The 20,454-nt window shown below is 41.2% G+C and overlaps 1 protein-coding gene across 2 annotated transcripts in view; it reads right to left on the minus strand.

The window, feature by feature from the left end:
- Positions 1 to 20,454, minus strand: part of PATE2 (prostate and testis expressed 2) — a 197,119-nt gene that overhangs the window by 76,910 nt on the left and 99,755 nt on the right. Inside the window, exons 3-6 of one of the 2 annotated variants that reach the window (XM_054661708.2) lie at positions 14,760 to 14,838; positions 14,590 to 14,613; positions 13,912 to 14,040; positions 12,053 to 13,556 (exon numbers count right to left, since the gene is read on the minus strand). The exons of the other annotated variant lie outside the window; for it this stretch is intronic. Of the exons in view, the coding sequence (XP_054517683.1) occupies positions 13,420 to 13,556; positions 13,912 to 14,040; positions 14,590 to 14,613; positions 14,760 to 14,838 (369 nt within the window). The 3' untranslated portion in view covers positions 12,053 to 13,419. Of the gene's footprint in view, positions 1 to 12,052; positions 13,557 to 13,911; positions 14,041 to 14,589; positions 14,614 to 14,759; positions 14,839 to 20,454 lie in introns of those variants that run through there. 2 annotated transcript variants of the gene reach the window in all.

Genomic DNA, 20,454 nt, shown 5'->3' on the forward strand with positions numbered 1-20,454 from the left:
CCCCAAACAGCAGTTCTCGAGCAGTTTCCATGGCTGCAGCTTCAGCAGATCTCTCACTTGCCCTTCCCACTGCAGGCTGCTGGGACACTGACAAGTCAGGCTGGACAGGAGGGACTGGATGGTGTAGCTCCCTAGCTGTGACCTCTGCCTGTTCTCCCCTGCCTGAGAAAACCTTTGTGTAAAGCACATGAGAGTGATAATATTGACCTTTGGTTGACGTAAATTTATTATAAAAGTGCTTCAGAAAGAATAGGAAGTGGTACTACCGAACATGATATTGTGGGATCCATTGTCTCTATATTCCCAGACCAAGAGTGATCCAGGCAGGCACTCACCCTGTCTGCCAAAATTAAAAATGTTGTATGCTATGGCTGAGGACAGATCACTGAATACATTCTTTTTTCTTGTTTTCAACAGTAGCTCGGATCCCCTAGCCAGGGTAGATGTCAGAAATTTCAGGCTTCGAGAGCCACTCTCAGAGGTCACATGCCCAGGGAGGGCAGTGAGCTAGGGTCTACAGCTGATGCTCTGGTATGGGAAGGGAAAGAGCCTGGCGGTGGGGTGGCTGCAGGAGTGGCCTGATAAAGGTCAAATACCACTAAGGCTTAGATTTGGCTTGCATGTTGGAGTGGGCAGGAGATCAAGGACAGTTTCTTCTAGATGGCCTTTGGAGTCAGAGGCTCAGGTTCAGAGCAGACTATCTGGTTTTTCTTGGTGGGTGAGAAATTAGGACATTCACTGAGATTTACTGTTGAGATTCAGTGAGACTAGACTCTGATGTACAATTCTGGGTTGCCACCGACTGAGGAAATATCTAGAGAATGCATAGAGATTCCCAGAAGCTCAGGTGAAATGTCTAGAGAGGCTCTCCTAGTGTTTCTTTCCCGTTTCTAGAGTTCCCAACTCTTGGAGATTTGCTGACGACTCTGAAGTGCCCTTGTAGCTGTTCCAAACTTGTAGGAATAGGTAGTCTTCTGTAGGTTGTTGAGGAGTGAGGAGGTTGTGGAAAAAAGGAAGGAGGAAGCCTAGAGGGACTGGTCAGTGTTCCTGGGATATAACCTATTCTGCACCCAAGTCCAAGTCAGACAAAATTTCCCAAGCTGTAACACATTGTGACAGGAAATTTGTCACTCAGTTGTTTCCTGAGGCCTCAGATGGTGTAAACTCACAGATTACACTCTATTAGATGAGAAGGTCAAGAACTCCTTTACTTACACCACAGTGAGTGGAAGGAACCAGAAACCAGGCAAGAGAATGATAGAGAACGTCATGCTCAGAGGAAGGGAAGGGAAAGCAATGCCTGATACTGCCTTACTGATTATCTACCTTACTGATTTTCCTAATGATTACTGATCATCAGGAAATTCTTTGATTAACTGCTATCAAGATTTCTACTGCTTGCCCTCCAAGGGTCTCACATGCTGCTGCCATTACTGCCTCTGCCTCTCTTTTCCTGCCCTCTTTTACTAGCAGTGCCCTTGCTATCTTGTTCAATGAAGTCACTTCCTCGCTGAATCCTGGTTGTGGGGTAAAAGAGGTAGAAAACTGGCTAAGAATAGTTCCTTTATCTCTATGGGGAGGCCATTTAAGATTAGAAGTTTCTTATCATTTAGACATTCACTTGTCTGAATTTAAAGCAGGAACTTTGGGGGAGGTTTTCAATGCATCAGATAAGGAAATGACCTAGAAAACATTGCGCTGTGTTTCACAAAATTGTATGTATCTGGAAGAACAACCACCCTGCCACCCCATTTCCCTGCATATGCAGCAACACATACACAACCACGTCTCTGATTCCTCATTTATTTGGGGGATATAATAAAATGGAGTCCTCTTGCTATCCCTATTCAAACAGAGAGAATGACATAGAAATCTGTCTAAAATAGTAGTCTTCCCAACACAAAAAAAGAAAGAAAGAAAAAAGGTAGTAGATTCAAAACTTCAGCTCAGACTTTGTGAAGTCAATCATTGAGTATCAAATTACGGAGGTTTTGTTGCTTAAAAGTGTAGGACCCATGGCCTCATTCTTATGCCCCTGAACCTCTGGGCAGGCTTGAAGCAGGAGGATGAATAATTAGGACCAAGTAACATTAATTTCATCCTCATGGTTGATGGACTTATATTAGGTTCTAATTTACTCAGCAAAATATTTATCTCTGTAAATTGATGTCTGCATTTGGGATAAGCCAGTTTCCAACTGGATACCCCATGATGGAAGAGGCATTGTCTCACCTTGTATTGCCGGGAAGCTCTTATGAGGAACAGGAGTCCAAGAGCTGAAACCAATCCTTGCTCCTTGCACAATTTGGAGAGCTAAAGCCCATGCTAGCCTGTCCTCCTGAATAACATGCCCCCCACGTCTGCAGCAATGTTGATCAATTCCTTGCTTTGGAAGTAAAATTCCACGAGTTACTGAGTACCACTCTCAGACTTCTGGGAAGTAGACAGGCCTTACCTTATTCCTGGGTTCATTCCTTCAACAAGTATATATTGGATGCCTGCCACCTGCTAGGTATTGAGAAGTGGCTTGAGGTACTGAGAATACTACTTACAACAAAAGAGACAAGTGAAAACAATGGTGTTTTGAAGAAAGATACAGAGACTTGGGGATAGAGGAACAAAGCTAGGACCTGGGTTATATCCACAAGAGGACCACCTGAGATAGATTTCACTTTCCTTCTCTTTCCATTGGACTGTGGAGTCATATTGAATGCCTAGTTTGCATTTTAGTTCTGCCTATGCCAGCTGCTCAGTAAGTCTGATACATTTATACATCCCTGAATGATAGTATTGTTGGAAATAGAGAAGCTGGGCCCACCTAGTTAAATTCTTTACTGAGACCCATGTCATGGCAGCAGCATCATATTTGGGATAAAGCTCCTACAGTTTCTACTGTACCACTTATTAGACTTTACGAAAGTAACTTGACCTCCCTATGCTTCATAAGGTTGTAGAAAAAATAAAATGGGATAATGTGCATAAGTGGCTTAGGTCAGCACTTGGCACAAGAAAGTGCTCATTATCTATTTAATATTAAAACTATAATCATAATAACTTTTATTATATCAAGAAGGACAGTCGTTGAGTCCCAGGGAGTGACCTGTTGTAAATGAACGAGGGCTCGTGATAGAAATGAGATGTGCAGTTATAGCATTGAAGTGAATTATGAGCAAAATAAGACTAATCTTTTCCCTCAAATGTGCTTGCAAGAAGAGCACTTCGAAGGGGGAATTTTCAGGAAGTGTAGAAACTGAACTTGAAGAGGAGTATTTTGAACTGCTGCTGGACCAAACCCCTGAAACATACAGGCTTGTCCTCCCTTGAGGCAGAGGAGCAGCCAAGCGTAAGAAAGAGCCTGTAGGCCTGGCCCTAGATCCTTCCTGTGGGTTCAAAGCAGCTAATGCCTTGCAGTAGATGGCCAACACTTATCAGCCTGCGAATAGAAACCTGATTTCACAGATAGTATTGGAGAAAACATATTAACTTTCTGACCACCTCAGTAGAAAAAAAAAAATCTTTGCTTATATGTAGAGGTTAAATAAGTTATTGCAGAGGCAATAACTTGGACCCAGGAAACATGGGAGCCCAGTTTGGGAATTCAGGACCCACTGGAGAAGACGTCCAAGGTTTTTAACAGTGAGACATTATTGTAGAAGCTTACATTTCATGAGATGCAAGAACAGTTCCCGGCAAATTCTCACTGTTAACATAGTTAATGTAACAAGAAGAAGAGAGAAGAAACACTATGTTGGTTTTGTAACAAAAAGACTCAAACTCTGTAAAATATTTGAAGAGATTTATTCTGAGCCAATTATGATGACCATGGCCCATGACACTGTCCTCAGGAAGTCCTGAGAACATGTATCCAAGGTGGTCGGGGTGCAGCTTGGTTTTATACATTTTAGGGAGACATGAGACTTCCATCAAATACATTTAAGAAATACAGTAGTTTGTTCCCAAAAGGCAGGACAGCTTAAAGTGGGGGCTTCCAGCTTATAGGTAGATTTAAAAATTTTATGGTTGACAATTGGTTAAGTTTATCTAAAGACCTGAGATCGATAGAAAGGAAATGTTTAGGTTAAGATAGAGGGTTGTGAAGACCAAGTTTTACTGTGCTGAGGAAGCGCTCATGAGACTTCAGAGGGAGTAGGTTGTAAAATGTTTCTTGTTGGGCTTAAAAGGGTGCCTGGCTCTTAGATGATTGTTTCCTGGGTCTGCAAAGAACGAAAAAGTGGGGGAAAGGGGATTCTCTACAGAAAATGGATTATTCCCACAAGAGACAACCTTGTTGCAGGGTAATTTGAAGATAATGGCAAGAAAATATATTCGGGGTTAAAATATTTTGATTCCCTTCTTATTTGTTATGTGACGTGCCAGAGTCAGTTTGGAAAGCAGGCCACAATATGTAGGGTTAAATAAAATCCCTCCTGTGAGACTTCACGGTTTATAGGGCACATTCCCCAGGCCCCTTAGCTAGGATTTGAGCAAGATAAAAAAATCAAATTCTCAGTTTGCAGGAAAGATAAGAAGCCTCTCAAGTTGGCATTCTGAACCCAAGCTCAGCCTTGTCAGGAGGCGCTGAAGTAGATCGGCCGAGCAGCCGAGGGCCTGCGGGCAGGACCTCAGAGGCTTCTGAGACTTGGAGAAGTTGTAACGGGGAAAGGTTTATTTTACTTTTGATGTGATTTTTCTCTTTTGTGTCCTACAGTAGCCATCCTGATGCTGGTATAACCTAGGTATCTCTCTGTTCAGGAGTGAAACAAGATTTGGTACAGAAAAAAATTAAAATAATACAGTAATAAACAGGGTTTGACATTTAAAATCTGATGACGCAACATGATTGCAGCCTCTTAAATTGGGGAATTATTTTGAGAAGGGGTTTTCCAAACTCCTTTTGTCTTTCATCTATTATATCAACAACTGAGCCTGAGGCACACATATCAAAAAACAGTCTCATGATTTAGAGGGGATACTTTCAGCCCATTAGTCTATGAAGCCTCAGTGGCTCTATGTTAGAAAGAGAGAATGGGAAGAGGGGAGATGAGAGAGTAAAGATAGCAGAATGTCAAAATTTCTCAACTGGTTGTGTCTGATAGGTGGAGAGAAAAGTCACTGTACTGACTGAGGAATTTATTCTGATTACAAGAATTGAAATTTCTATTACACAATGGGGGCAAGAAAGACAATATTTGAAAATCAGAGAATTCACTGGCTCCTTTGCCTAATAGTCCTGTTCATTAGAAAACTGTAACGATGGCCAGGCACGGTGGCTCACACCTGTAATCCCAGCACTTTGGGAGGCCGAGGCCGGTGGATCACGAAGTCAGGAGATCGAGATCATCCTGGCTAACACGGTGAAACCCCGTCTCTACTAAAAAATACAAAAGAAAATTAGCCGGGCCTGGTGGCGGGCGCGTGTAGTCCCAGCTACTCGGGAGGCTGAGGCAGGAGAATGGCGTGAACCCAGGAGGCAGAGCTTGCAGTGAGCCGAGATCGCGCCACTGCACTCCCGCCTGGGCGAGAGCGAGACTCTGTCTCAAAAAGAAAGAAGTAAACTGTAACGATGCAGTAAGACAAACTAACAAGCATTCCAATCCTGCACGGTATGCCCCCAGGTTGAGAACCCCGCCCGGCTAAGATGCTACAGAAGTAAGAGCATGGGATGGGAAGTGCAAGAGGGCCACTTTGACTGTCAGCTCAGACGTCACAGCCAGCTAAGGAAGTGGAGGCTGCAGCAAATATTTTTATATTGTTTAGTCATTTCATTTGCCTTCCTTGAACTCCATGGCTTTATAGCAAGAGCCCTGATGGTGGCTGCTTCATGGTCTTTTTGGTGACAGAATGATGAATTGCTACCACCTCTCAAGCATAGGATTGTAATGAGAATTTGTGCATTCTCTCACCCAGGTGAAGAAGAATGGATGCTCAGAGGCAAAATGGGTGGGGTGTGCTGGGTGTGCTGGCTTTCCTGCATTTACCCCTTTCACACCCATTCCCTACCCTTCTCCAGCCTGCTCTCTGCCCCATATCAAATGTGGATTATATCACTGGGCCCCCAAAGCCTCTGGACTCTGTTTGAGCGACCAGTGGGAAGCTAATGCAGATCAGCAGAAGGAAATAGTGTGAGGTCACAGGCTTTGGTCTCCTGGTTCCCGCTGTAGGACATGGCTTCGGGCTGGCTGTGCTCCCAACAAAAAGTTGCTGCTCAACACACTTTCTTCCCAGTCCCAGCAACATCCTTTCTACCTCATCTCTTTAGGTTAAGGGTGGTGAAAATCCAACCTCCTCTTGCTCTGATCCCTCAGCTCTCCTTGTGGTTCCCTTATTCCCTGCATAACCCTGTGTGATTAGACCCTTCATAAAAAAAACTTGTTGAAATGCTAATTTAATGTGCCATCTGTTTCCTATTTGAACCCAAATAATACTAACATGTTTCTTGAGACTTTGGCTAAAACCTTGAGACAGCCAGGTGATACAGAAGAAGGTGTGCTGCCCAAGGTGGATGCCGCAAAGTACTGAAACAGGTGTTTTCAGGAGTTACGGGACCAATGCATAATGAGGGAGATTTGACCCGTGGGCTAGACTGTTTAACTGAAAAAGTGATGAGTATCTTAGGTTTGGTTACCTAGAAGCAGAATCTGAGATACGAATTCTAGTGCAAGTGATTCATTGAAAAAGTACTTTCAGGAATAACCTGTAAAGGAGTAAAGAAAGCGGAAGAGAGCAAGGGGAGAAACAAGGCACAAGCGTGGTTTCAGCTTAAGCATCAGGCTTAAGAGCATGCCAGGGGATAATTGACAGCACAGGCTCATCCCATCTCTAGGCAAAGGGGCAACCTCATGTGTCCCTGTATCAGTCATTTTTTTGTGTATCACCCACAACAAGAGGCATTTCTAGGCGAGGTGGATCCCCTGATCCAAGAGCAATTCTCAAGAGAAGGGTGTCACTGGTAGCTATTAGTAGCTAATATTTATAGCACTGCCAAGTAAAGAGGACCTGGACAGGGCTCCAGTTGCATCTATTAGAGTCCATACCTTATTCACTGAGATCAACTTGTTTCTCACAGTAAAAACTGCTCTATAAAGGCAGTTTCCCCAAATTAGCCAGAATTTCTTGAAAATGTTTTTAGAGGAGGGTTAATAGGAAGAACTACTCTCCACTGCTGCAGTTGGTCAAGGGGACATAAGGTATATTTATTACGTCCTTCCTCACCCACACCAGTCTCACTTCTGCTGGTCTAGGTGGCTTGACAGGTAGGATAACCCAGACCCTTATCCTTGAGGGGTCTGTGCTCCTGGTCTGTATGAACTTATGAGACTACGGTGTTGTATTTTCCTATTCACATTTCACACTGGGCAGGAGAATAACAAGAGATGCCCCAGTGGGGCATGTTTATGAATATGTTTGCCTGAACACCAAACGTATTCCTTACTGCCTTCATATATAGTAGTAGTCTACCTTCTTGTGATGTTCAGGACCAATTACTTCTTCCAGCATAGTAACTGCTTTCTGTGTCTGTTAGTCTACTGGCACAGGGAGCTCAAATTGTCCAGGAGGCAGCCGTAGCTTTAAGTTTTGTGAGACACCTACTGAGTCACCTGATGAAAGGGTTTCTCCTCTGGACATCAGGACATCTAGAGGCACACGATGTCAAGCTACAGGGCAGCAAACACAAATCCCCCAAGTGGTTTCCCAAATGGATCTCCAAGCTTGTTGGTTTCCAAACTCACGTTTCTATCTGTCAGGGGCACTACACCATATAATGGCCATTGGCTTAATGTTCCTGGGTCTGAGAACTGGCTCGGGTATGAAAACTAGGCAAGGGATTATGACTTGTCATTCATCAGTTGAAGCCCATATTCTGCTCATTCATTTTTTATTTCTTTTGATCATATGTATTAAGCACTACTCTTGCAGGAGCACACAACTTGTTCCTAAGAAAACCAGGTTTTATTAGTTATCTCTGTAGAGTTCTAGGGGCCAGGATTCTATGGCTACCATCCAGTCTTGCTACCCATTACAGGAATTTTGCCTACCTCGAATCTGATGATTAAGTGCTGACACCTGGCTCTTCCTAGCTCGTGATCCTATCTTCCCCGTTCTTAGGGAGCCCAATTCTGTGGCAGCGCCTCTTTCCATCAGCTCCAGCCTACAGAGGAAAGTCACTAGTGATCTTCTCAATCATGCTGACAAATCCTTCACCTGCAGATTTTTACTTCCCTGATACAGGCCAGCAAGTATTGCTTCCAAACTTATATAAGTGATCTACTCTAACATGCTGAATTCTCTGAGCCTTTCGTTCCCCTCTTCCGCAATCTGACAAGGCAGTTTTTGCATTTCTACTTTATTTAATGTGGGCTGACACTTTTTGCAACTTGTCAAGAGCCATCCATCGGTGGATCAGGAACAATCAGTCTCCAGTGCACTTATCATGGGAAAGTGCCACATAAAAAAATTCTCCCTTATTTGGTTTCATATTCCATCCTTATCAATCCAGCACCCTCAGGATTTACTTCCAGGTATGTTCTCCCAGTTGTAGCCAGAATATGTCAGGTAGGCTCTTCAGCTCCTTCAGTGTCAAATCCCTCTCCTCCCTTAAAAAGAGCAGCACTTCCCCAGTTGGTCTATGATGAGCTTTGACCCAATTCATTGCTCTGGTTGCCAGCAGAGAAAGTACGGGCAGATCCTGGGAAAGTCAGGCATTATCCTGTAAGACATTTTTGTGGTCTTTCCATGCTGTTCTAGCAAGAAGACTGCTATCTTCCTGCATGGTCACTGGGACAAAAGAAAAATTTCAGGGCTTAAGGAGTTAAGTATACCAATCCAGATATCCCCGTTATCCCAAGTCTGAGTCACACTCCTTCCTTATGAGGGCCCTGACTTTGGCTCAGGAGACTTGTCTGGGCTAAGAATTTCATTCTCTCTAAAGTTCTCCAACCCTTACTGTTGAATGCCTTGCCTCATTATCAGCTGCAAGAAATGAAGGTATTTCTAAATGCTGCCAAGAAAGGCCTCTGACTCACACTTTGTTCTAAATTTTTGGATTAATAAATATGAGCCTGCCATTTTCTGTCTTTGGTGCTCCAATCATGCTTAGCAACAGCCATCCAATGCCACAATCCTTATCATCACTATCATCTCTGCATTTCTCAGGAGTCAGAGATACCCATGAGCAAATTCATCTTCCACCTCTTCTAAGTCCAAGTTCACCACAATTGAAAGTTTTAACAATCACACTGCTACCACATATCAGCAACGGTCAGTACTCCACCTACCACCATAGGGTACTCATTGACATTTAGCCAGTTGAACAATCCAATGCAATATTCCTTATTACGGCCTGCTTTTTGTGACCACTCCTGTTACCAACTGTCTTTGGCCAGGTTCCACAGAAGCAGAACTTGAGAAGAGGATTCTGGTGCAAATAATGCAGTGAGGAAGTGCTCTCAGGAGAAAACTATAAGGGAATGAGGCAAACAGTACAATGGGGTGATGCTTGAAGAAGATGTGATTCAGGTGAAGTCAGGCTTTGTCCAAAAGATAACTCTGGAACATAAATGACACTATACCCAGCCCCAACTTGTGCAAGTTAACCTCCCTTTTATTCACACATATCAGTCAACCATTGGCTGTGGGGCACCCTTGGGGAGAGGGCAAACCTTCCAGTCATTTCAAGTGAGAAGCTCCTCCTGTCTGAGAGCAATGCTCAGAAGAGCGCGGCCATGAGTTGTTAGCGGGAAAGAAGCAGAGTTTCTCAAGGGCTGGGCTGTCAGTAGCTGACTGCTTAGTCATAATTCAATAGGGATTTAATAACATGGAGGACAGTGAGAGAGTACATTTTTATGTAATTTTGTAAGAAGTAAGAACAAATTCATAATGTGTTAAAGTTATAACAATGGTTGCTAGATAAAGCAGAGGATGGCTACACACAGAAGGAAAGGAGACAGCTAGGCTCGACCATCCTTGCTTGTGTCTTCCAAGCCTCCTTCTAAAGTGATCTGTGAGGGCCACAGCCCCTGTGTAGCCATGTCCTCCACAACACAACCACATGGCCTTTCGCACTATAGCAGGCACCTGAGGCAAGTGCAGACAAATGTGTAGACTAGCAGTGGATCTACGAAAGTAACAACAAATAATGAGCTGGGACAATCAGATCATTTCTCCCATTTTTTTCAATTATTTATTTATGCATTCATCTTGTATTCATGGTAATTTATTTTAACCTTTGGGCTCATTTATTTTGTCATTCAAATTGATCCAGTTTGGGCCATGGGGAGATCTCTCAGTTTGTTCCTATTTCCCTCTGATATACTCCCTCAGATTTACAGGCTCATCTTCTCTTCATTTAATTTCCTGCCCTAGTCCTACAATCAGCCATTTCTCCAAGGACTTCTGATTTCTTTTTTTTTTTTTGAGAATGGTATTAGAAACCACAGTCTGGGTGCTAGGGGTACTCATTACTATTGTTGTTATTGTTATTTGACAGAGCAAGGAAATATATGTATGTATAATAACTCATAAGTATACATAAATATTTCTTTCTTTTATATACATATTTATAAATAATCTGTATTTATATTTAACTAAATATGAATTCATACTGATGTCTAATTCATTACCTCATTGATCATTCTAGCACCTTTCTCTTGCTTATCTGTAACTTCTAACTCCAACAGTGAGAAACCTGGATTCCCCCAGCCCCCATTCATTTGCTTAGGAGTTCAGTTACAGTGTACCTGTAGAGCAGTATCAGAATTATTAACCTATAACCTTGGGGAAAACAACTTTATCAACTAGAGTGCAGAGCTTGTGTACATTTTCTTTTGCCTTTAAGCTTACAGGCTCCACTCATTTACAAAGTTACTCAGATCAGAAACTTTTCCCCCAACTCAACTCAGAGAGATTGTTTCACACATTTGTAACAGTTACATCATTTTTGTCACATTCTGCATTCCTTCCTGGAATCCTCTGACTTCCTAAATGATTTTTTTTTAATTCTCATACATTGTTTCATTCTTTGTGCAGTAAAGTTCTATGGGGTTTGACAAGTGCATAGTGTCATGTATTTACTGGTATAGTATCATACAGAATAGATTCATCACCCTAAAAAATCTTTTATACTTTACCTATTCAATCCCTTTTTTCCTCTTAATCCACTGGCAGTCATTGATATTTTCACCAACCCTATACTTTGGTCTTTTACAAAATTGGAATCAGAGTACACATGTTCCCAGACTTACAATGATTTGACTTACAATTTTTTTAAACTTTAAGATGTGTGAAAGCAATAAGCATTCAGTAGAAGCCATACTTTAGTACCCATACAAGCATTCTGTTTTTTACTTTCAGTACAGTAGTCAATAAATTACATGAAATACTCAATTACATGAGATACTCAAAGCCAATTATAAAATTGGCCTTGTGTTAGATGCTTTTGCCCAACTATAGGCTAATGTAAACATCCTGAGCACATTTAAGGTAGGCTAGGCTAAGCTATGATGTTTGGAAGGTTAAGTGTTTTAAATGCATTTTCAGTTCACAATATTTTCAACTTGCAATTGTTACAACAGGATATAACCCCATCATAAGTTGAGGAGCATCTGTATGTAGCCTTTTCAGACTGGCTTCGTTAACTTAGCAATATTCATTTAAAAATGTATCCATGTCCTTTCATAGCTTGATAGATCATTTCTTTTCATCATTGAGTAGCATCCCACTGTTTGGATGTACCATAGATTACATATCCATTCACTTATTGATGGGCATCTTTATTGCTTCTAGTCTCAGGCAATTATGAATAAATATGATTTTAACATTTGTGTGCAGGTTTCTGTGTGGGCATAACTGTTCAAATTGGTTGAGTAAATATCTAAAGGCATGATTACTGAATGACATAGCAAGAGTATAATCACCTCTCTAAGAAACTACCAACTGTCTTCCAAAACAGCATTACCATTTTGCATTCCTGCCAGCAATAAATGAGATTTCCTATTGCTCTATATCCTTGACAAAAATTGCTACTGTGAGGGTTTTTTTAAATTTTTTTTATTTTGACCATTTAAAATGTATAGTTGCATAATATTGTTGTTTTAATTTGCAATTCCCTAGTGAGATATGATGTTAAGCATATTTTCATATGCTCATTTACTATCTGTATATCTTTTTCTATTCAGATTTTTTGGCCAATTTTTCTGGCCTTTATTTATTTATTTATTTATTTATTTATTTTATTTTACTTTAAGTTCTGGGATACATGAAAGAAAGTGCAGCATACAGGTTTGTTACATAGGTATACATGTGCCATGGTGGTTTGCTGCACCCATCAACCCGTCATCTAGGGTGCAGTCAGCCTTATAAGGACAGAAACACCAGGGTTAGTGTGTATCCAAGGAAAATGTGCCACCTTGGCCACAGGTGTGCTCCAACATCAATGCTACTCAGTTTCTCTTCCTATCTGTTTCTGTGTCTTCCTTCTTCTCTTCCCACCACTGTTACCCATATATGCTACCTTTCTCACACTTTCTGCATACTCATAACTTCCTTTTACACAGGGCACTCTGTTACTTGAACACTACCTTATGGTATCTATTTACATCCTATTATCTTCAACTACTACGCCACCTGCCACATTATCAGCATTTTGTTTTCTCAGTCCCATGAGAAGAACCTGACTAGCCATCCTTAAAAAAACACTGTTCCCAATCCAATCACCTAGTTCAACCATGTGCCCAAGGCTGCCTGGCCAGCCAGGGCAATGATAATTCAAGCCAATTCCACCCACAGCAAGTTATCTCTCAGATCTTAGTTTTTACCAGTTGAAATGCCCCCTGAAGTTTTCTTTGATGCTCATCCCTATGTCTGTTCAGTATTTTTTTTTCTGCCCTGAGGTTCCCCCAAGAGCTCTATCAGAGAAAGACTTGGCCCATGCTGCCAACACACTGGGAAGCTGGGGTTAGCCCTCTCCAGAACCCATGGGCAGAAAAGGACAGTGCCAGAAAGTGTCAGGGCTAATCCAAAGAGAATTCCAACGGAGAGGAGTGTGTGTGTAGATGAGGATAGAGGATAGTCACAGAATTCTCAGTACAAATTGGAGATTATTATGGCCCAAGTGTTCACATTTTCATACAGGAGATAATAAATGACCAAGTCTGAGCTTATTCATGGCAGTATCACGTAAGGAGAGCAAAACCCCTCCCACCTGTTAGCGACAGGGATGTGCAAAGAGTGAGTCTAGTGCTCCATCATCAATAGGCTCCGCTGTCCGCACTGCGTCTCCTTATGCCTGCTTGTCTTTTCACTATGAGCTGGCTTTCTCACTCTCTACCAATGCATAGAAGAGGAGAGCAAAATTCAGGTTCAGGGAAGAGAAAAAGAGCGTAGCGGTTGAAAAAGAACCCAAAATCCAGGAGAGACGTAGAACTAAACTCCCTCAGGGAGGTTGCAGTAGTTACTATGATCACAACAGATGAGCTCTACCCTCTTCGTGAACCCCAAGAAGTTGATGTCCTCACAGCTGGTCATACACGACAGTTTTGAATAATGATACATGCTCTGCCCTGAGGAGGTAAAAGAGAGGAAATATGATCATAATGACCTCATTTCCTTTTACTGCGTTCCTAGGAGTAATCTGTTTTTGTGTCCTCACTAACCTTTCTCTAGGCCCAAATGAGTTCCAAAGCTGAGTCTGTTAATTGCTGACCCAGAGAGTAGATTTTATTCCCTGCCAGGTAAGGGACATCAGCCTCTTTTTCACCCAATATGGTCTTAGGGAAAAGTCTGTCTTTGCCATCCCCTCAAGACCACCCCATACTCACCCATCCCATTCACCCACTCACGCTGAGGGCAAAAGAACACCACTGTTTCTCAGGGATGGTGGTGGTGATTTTCCAGTCACTCTATACTCCACATTACCTTTCCTTGTAAGGATGTAAAAGTTCTCAACTGCACAGGACTGTTTACGCTTCAGGGAGCAGGATGTCATGACACCATAGCATAACCCAAGATGATATTTTTTACATTCATAACACATTATTTCAGTCGCTGCCAGATACAAAAAGAGGTGCTTAGAGGATGCAGTCTTGAGAATATTCTCTGGGGCTGGGGGCTTCACTACAGGACCTTATTCTTGCCTAGTGGTTCCTAACATTTTTTGGACCATGGACTCTTGGTAATCTTGAGAAAGATAGGGATAATCATGCTGCGGTCCTCCCCATGTACACATTAATAAATTTGTACACATTTTCTCCAATTAAAAAAATCTTGTGAAAGATAACCTGTACAAACATAAATCAAACACTGTATATGATTTCAGGAGGTCAGGGTTCCCATGAAATTTATCCATGGACCTCCAGTAATGAACCCCTTATCTAGCCTGATGATTTTGCCGAGTAATGGGTAAAAGAAAGTAAAGTGGATCTTAGCCTCCTTACTCTAAGAAATGGACAAAACAGGTCTGGCAGGAGGCGAAACCCCTAGGATTCTATAATAAGAATGGATTACAGGGCTCTCTGAAGATGAAGGGAAGGTTTGCTCCTAAACATGTCACAAATTGCCTGTTTACCAAGGACTTCAGAGAAGCCATGATTGTACCTTTTATAGGGTCATGAAGTTCACCTGTGAAAAGAAGAAAAACCTTCCATGTTACAATCTCACATACATCTGCCACTGCCCCAAGAGCCAATTTTGAAAACTTTCTCTTCCCCTAGCATCTGTCCATCTCTTAACCAACCACCAGCTTCCCCTCTGTCTCCAGGACTTACCCCAATATGGGCAGAGCAGAAAGACTGTGCCCAGCAGAAAGAGAACAAGCATCCTGGAGCTTCTGTCAGGTGCAGCTTCCTGTGGAAGGAGCAAGTTGTTCTCTTGTGATCTGTCCTTGGGCTAGTCATCTAAATTATATAATCATAAAATTTCAGGGACAGGCAGTATGACAATGTTCTGAGCCAAACCACCATATCTGATTGCTGCACAGCATTCTAAAGAGGGTACTCACTTTGATTTTGTGCAAATCCTCTAATGAAAATGAAATGGTAATGTTCCTGATTCACCAGACCTGCTCCTACTTCAATATTGCAGAGTTTTAAAAAGTATTTTCAACTTTCATTTTAGATTCAGGGGGTACATGTGCAGGGTTGTTACAGGGGTATATGGCTTGATGCTGAGGTTTGGGGTACGAATGATCCCGTCACCCAGGTAGTGAACATAGCACCCAACAGTTATTCAGTCCTGCCCAGTCTCTCCTCACAATGTTGCAGGTTTTAATACATCTGGGAGGTGTTCTTTACATCTTCTTGTGTTTCATCCTCATTGAGCAATCTAACAGCAAGTCTTATCCATTCTACCTACTAACTTCTCACATGGGTTTATTATTCTCTGTTGCCACTGCCATTACCATAATCCAGTCTATTATCATGTCTTGCCTGGACCAAGCAATGGCCTTATTTCTGGCCTCCATGCTTCTCCCCTGCCCCTTCATAATCATTTCTTCATAAAGCAGTCAGAGAACAAGTCATAGATGCCACACCCCTGCTGAAAACACTCTGACGACTTTTTATTACCTTTGAAAGAAAATCCAGAGTTTTTATCATAGCCGGCAATGGCTTTGTCACTATGAGCAATGGCCTCCCCTCCAATCTCCTTTCTCTCCACATTTCCCTTGCTCACTCAGGTCTTTGCTCAAATGTCACTCCCTCAGACAGAGCAGCATTTTCTGCTTAATCTCTAGAAAATGACAGCCTTCATTTCCTACCTTTTTCCCTGTGGTATGTTTCATAGCAATTCTAATAAGCTGATCTTACATTCCTATTGGCTCACTTTTTTACTCCTCCACTAGAACAAAGCAAGGGGTTTCTTTGGTTTATCATGGCACACTTGGCATCTAGAGGCTGGGAACAAAGGAAATGCCCAACAAATATTTGTGGGAGGAATTAATAATGTTCTTCCCATATCCTGCCTTGCATCCCTCCAGTCCATTCTCCACAGAGCATCCAGCTTTATCAGATTGGTTTTTTGAACTATAATGAAGACAAGAAATGAGACTTTCTACATTCCAGCAAGGGTCCCAAGATAGTAGGTAGCAAGTGTTTCACATTTCAAAGTGAAATGCTATGCTACTTAGGCAGATTTACAAAGAAAATCAATGAAACTGTGTTTAATATCCTGGACTTGCTGCCCACCTGGAGGGTATAAATGAACAGTGAAGTGCCAGAAAATAAAATGGAAGGAGTTTCTATAGTCTAGGGTGAGGGTTACTTTTCTATATATGGCTCAAAAAACAGAACCATAAAAAAGATATGTTTACCTATATTTTTTAAAAATCTTCTACATAGATGGAAAACCAATCATTAATCCATAAGCAAAGACCAAATAACAAATAAACCATTAAAAATATTTGCAACTCATATCTCAAACTAAGGGCGAGTCTCCCTATTATACAAAGATATTCCAGAAATTGATTTTTAAAAGATTAACAATTCAAAGGGGAGAGATGCAGTCAATAATAATGTCATAGTTCACAGAAAAAAGAAACAGAAATGCTTCTTAAACACATGAAATATGGTGAACCTTGCTCCTAATTTTAGGATATTAGTTTTACTTAACAGATTTGCAATAATCAGAATTTGGTAACACAGCTGTGTTGGCAAGATGGAGTAAAATGAGCACTGTCATACATTGCTGATGGGGCTGTAACTTAATATATCAGTAAGGAATAAAATTAGACAATAGCTCGTCAATTTTATATCTTTCCTGCTTTCTCTTGTGGGCATTTAGTGCTATAAATTTCCCTCTACACACTGCTTTAAATGTGTCCCAGAGATTCTGGTATGTTGTGTCTTTGTTCTCATTCATTTCAAAGAACATCTTTATTTCTGCCTTCATTTCGTTATGTACCCAGTAGTCATTCAGGAGCAGGTTGTTCAGTTTCCTTGTAGTTGAGTGGTTTTGAGTGAGTTTCTTAATCCTGAGTTCTAGTTTGATTGCACTGTGGTCTGAGAGACAGTTTGATATAACTTCTGTTCTTTTACATTTGCTGAGGTGTGCTTTACTTCCAACTATGTGGTCAATTTTGGAATAAGTGCGATGTGGTGCTGAGAAGAATGTGTATTCTGTTGATTTGGGGTGGAGAGTTCTGTAGATGTCTATTAGGTGTGCTTGGTGCAGAGCTGAGTTCAAGTCCTGGATATCCTTGTTAACCTTCTGTCTCATTGATCTGTCTAATGTTGACAGTGGGGTGTTAAAGTCTCCCATTATTATTGTGTGGGAGTCTAAGTCTCTTTGTAGGTCTCTAAGGACTTGCTTTATGAATCTGGGTGCTCCTGTATTGGGTGCATATATATTTAGGATAGTTATCTCTTCTTGTTGAATTGATCCCTTTACCATTATGTAATGGCCTTCTTTGTCTCTTGATCTTTGTTGGTTTAAAGTCTGTTTTATCAGAGACTAGAATTGCAACCCCTGCCTTTTTTGTTTTCCTTTTGCTTGGTAGATCTTTCTCCATCCTTTTATTTTGAGCCTACATGTGTCTCTGCTCGTGAGATGGGTCTCCTGAATACAGCACACTGATGGGTCTTGACTCTTTATCCAATTTGCCAGTCTGTGTCTTTTAATTGGAGCATTTAGCCCATTTACATTTAAGGTTAATATTGTATGTGTACATCACAATTGAAAGAACTGGGGAAGCAAGAGCAAACACATTCAAAAGCTAGCAGAAGGCAAGAAATAACTAAGATCAGAGCAGAACTGAAGGAGATAGAGACATAAAAATCCCTTTAAAAAAGCAATGAATCCAGGAGCTGGTTTTTTGAAAAGACCAACAAAATTCATAGACCACTAGCAAGACTAATAAAGAAGAAAAGAGGGAAGAATCAAATAGATGCAATAAAAATTGATAAAGGGGATATCACCACCAATCCCACAGAAATACAAACTACCATCAGAGAATACTATAAACACCTCTACACAAATAAACTAGAAAATCTAGAAGAAATGGATAAATTCTTGGACACATACACCCTCCCAAAGACTAAATCAGGAAGAAGTTGAATCCCTGAATAGACCAATAACAGGTTCTGAAATTGAGGCAATAATTAATAGCCTACCTACCAAAAAAAGTCCGGAACCAGAGGGATTCACAGCTGAATTCTACCAGAGGTACAAAGAGGAGCTGGTGCCATTCCTTCTGAAACTATTCCAATCAATAGAAAAAGAGGGAATACTCCCTAACTCATTTTATGAGGCCAGCATCATCCTGATACCAAAGCCTGGCAGAGACACAACAACAAAAAAGAGAATTTTAGACCAATATCCCTGAGGAACATCGATGCAAAAATCCTCAATAAAATACTGGCAAACCGAATCCAGCAGCACATCAAAAAGCTTATCCACCACTATCAAGTTGGCTTCATCCCTGGGATGCAAGGCTGGTTCAACATACGCAAATCAAAAATGTAATCCAGCATATAAACAGCACCAAAGACAAAAACCACATGATTATCTCAATAGATGCAAAAAAGGCCTTTGACAAAATTCAACAGCCCTTCATGCTAAAAACTCTCAATCAACTAGGTATTGATGGGATGTACCACAAAATAATAAGAGCTATTTATGACAAACTCACAGCCAATATCATACTGAATGGGCAAAAACTGGAAGCATTTCCTTTGAAAACTGGCACAAGACAAGGATGCCCTCTCTCACCACTCCTATTCAACATAGTGTTGGAAGTTCTGGCCAGGGCAATCAGGCAGGAAAAAGAAATAAAGAGTATTCAATTAGGAAAAGAGGAAGTCAAATTGTCCCTGTTTGCAGATGACATGATTGTGTATTTAGAAAACCCAATCGTCTCAGCCCAAAATCTCTTTAAGCTGATAAGCAACTTCAGCAAAGTCTCAGGATACAAAATCAACGTGCAAAAATCACAAGCATTCCTATACACCAATAACAGACAAACAGAGAGCCAAATCATGAGTGAACTCCCATTCACAATTGCTTCAAAGAGAATAAAATACCTAGGAATCCAACTAACAAGGGATGTGAAGGACCCCTTCAAGGAGAACTACAAACCACTGCTCAACAAACTAAAAGAGGACACAAACAAATGGAAGAACATTCCATGCTCATGGGTAGGAAGAATCAATATTGTGAAAATGGCCATACTGCCCAAGGTAATTTATAGATTCAATGCCATCCCTATCAAGCTACCAATGACTTTCTTCACAGAATTGGAAAAAACTACTTTAAAGTTCATATGGAACCAAAAAAGAGCCCTCATTGCCAAGACAATCCTAAGCCAAAAGAACAAAGCTGGAGGCATCACACTACCTGACTTCAAATTATATTACAAGGCTACAGTAACCAAAACAGCATGGTGCTGGTACCAAAACAGAGATATAAACCAATGGAACAAAACAGAGCCCTCAGAAATAATATCACACATCTACAACCATCTGATCTTTGACAAACCTGACAAAAACAAGAAATGGAGAAAGGATTCCCTATTTACTAAATGGTGCTGGGAAAACTGGCTAGCCATATGTAGAAAGCTGAAACTGGATCCCTTCCTTACACCTTATACAAAAATTAATTCAAGATGGATTAAAGACTTAAATGTTAGACCTAAAACTATAAAAGCCCTAGAAGAAAACTGAGGCAATACCATTCAGGACATAGGCATGGGCAAGGACTTCATGACTAAAACACCAAAAGCAATGGCAACAAAAGCCAAAATTGACAAATGGGATCTAATTAAACTAAAGAGCTTCTGCACAGCAAAAGAAACTATCATCAGAGTGAACAGGCAACCTACAGAATGGGAGAAAATTTTTGCAATCTACTCATCTGACAAAGAATCTACAAAGAACTCAAACAAATGTACAAGAAAAAAACAAACAACCCCATCAAAAAGTGGGTGAAGGACATGAACAGACACTTCTCAAAAGAAGACATTTATGCAGCCAACAGACACATGAAAAAATGCTCATCATCACTGGCCATCAGATAAATGCAAATCAAAAACACAATGAGATACCATCTCACACCAGTTAGAATGGCAATCATTAAAAAGTCAGGAAACAACAGGTGCTGGAGAGGATGTGGAGAAATAGGAACACTTTTACACTGTTGGTGGGACTGTAAACTAGTTCAACCATTGTGGAAGACAATGTGGAGATTCCTCAAGGATCTAGAACTAGAAATACCATTTGACCCAGCCATCCCATTACTGGGTATATACCCAAAGGATTATAAATCATGCTGCTATAAAGACACATGCACACGTATGTTTATTGCAGCACTATTCACAATAGCAAAGACTTGGAACCAACCCAAATGTCCAACAATGATAGACTGGATTAAGAAAATGTGGCACATATACACCATGGAATACTATGCAGCCATAAAAAAGGATGAGTTCATGTCCTTTGTAGGGACATGGATGAAGCTGGAAACCATCATTCT

This window comes from Pan troglodytes, chromosome 9, assembly GCF_028858775.2.
Source record: "Pan troglodytes isolate AG18354 chromosome 9, NHGRI_mPanTro3-v2.0_pri, whole genome shotgun sequence".
Classification (NCBI taxonomy): domain Eukaryota; kingdom Metazoa; phylum Chordata; class Mammalia; order Primates; family Hominidae; genus Pan; species Pan troglodytes.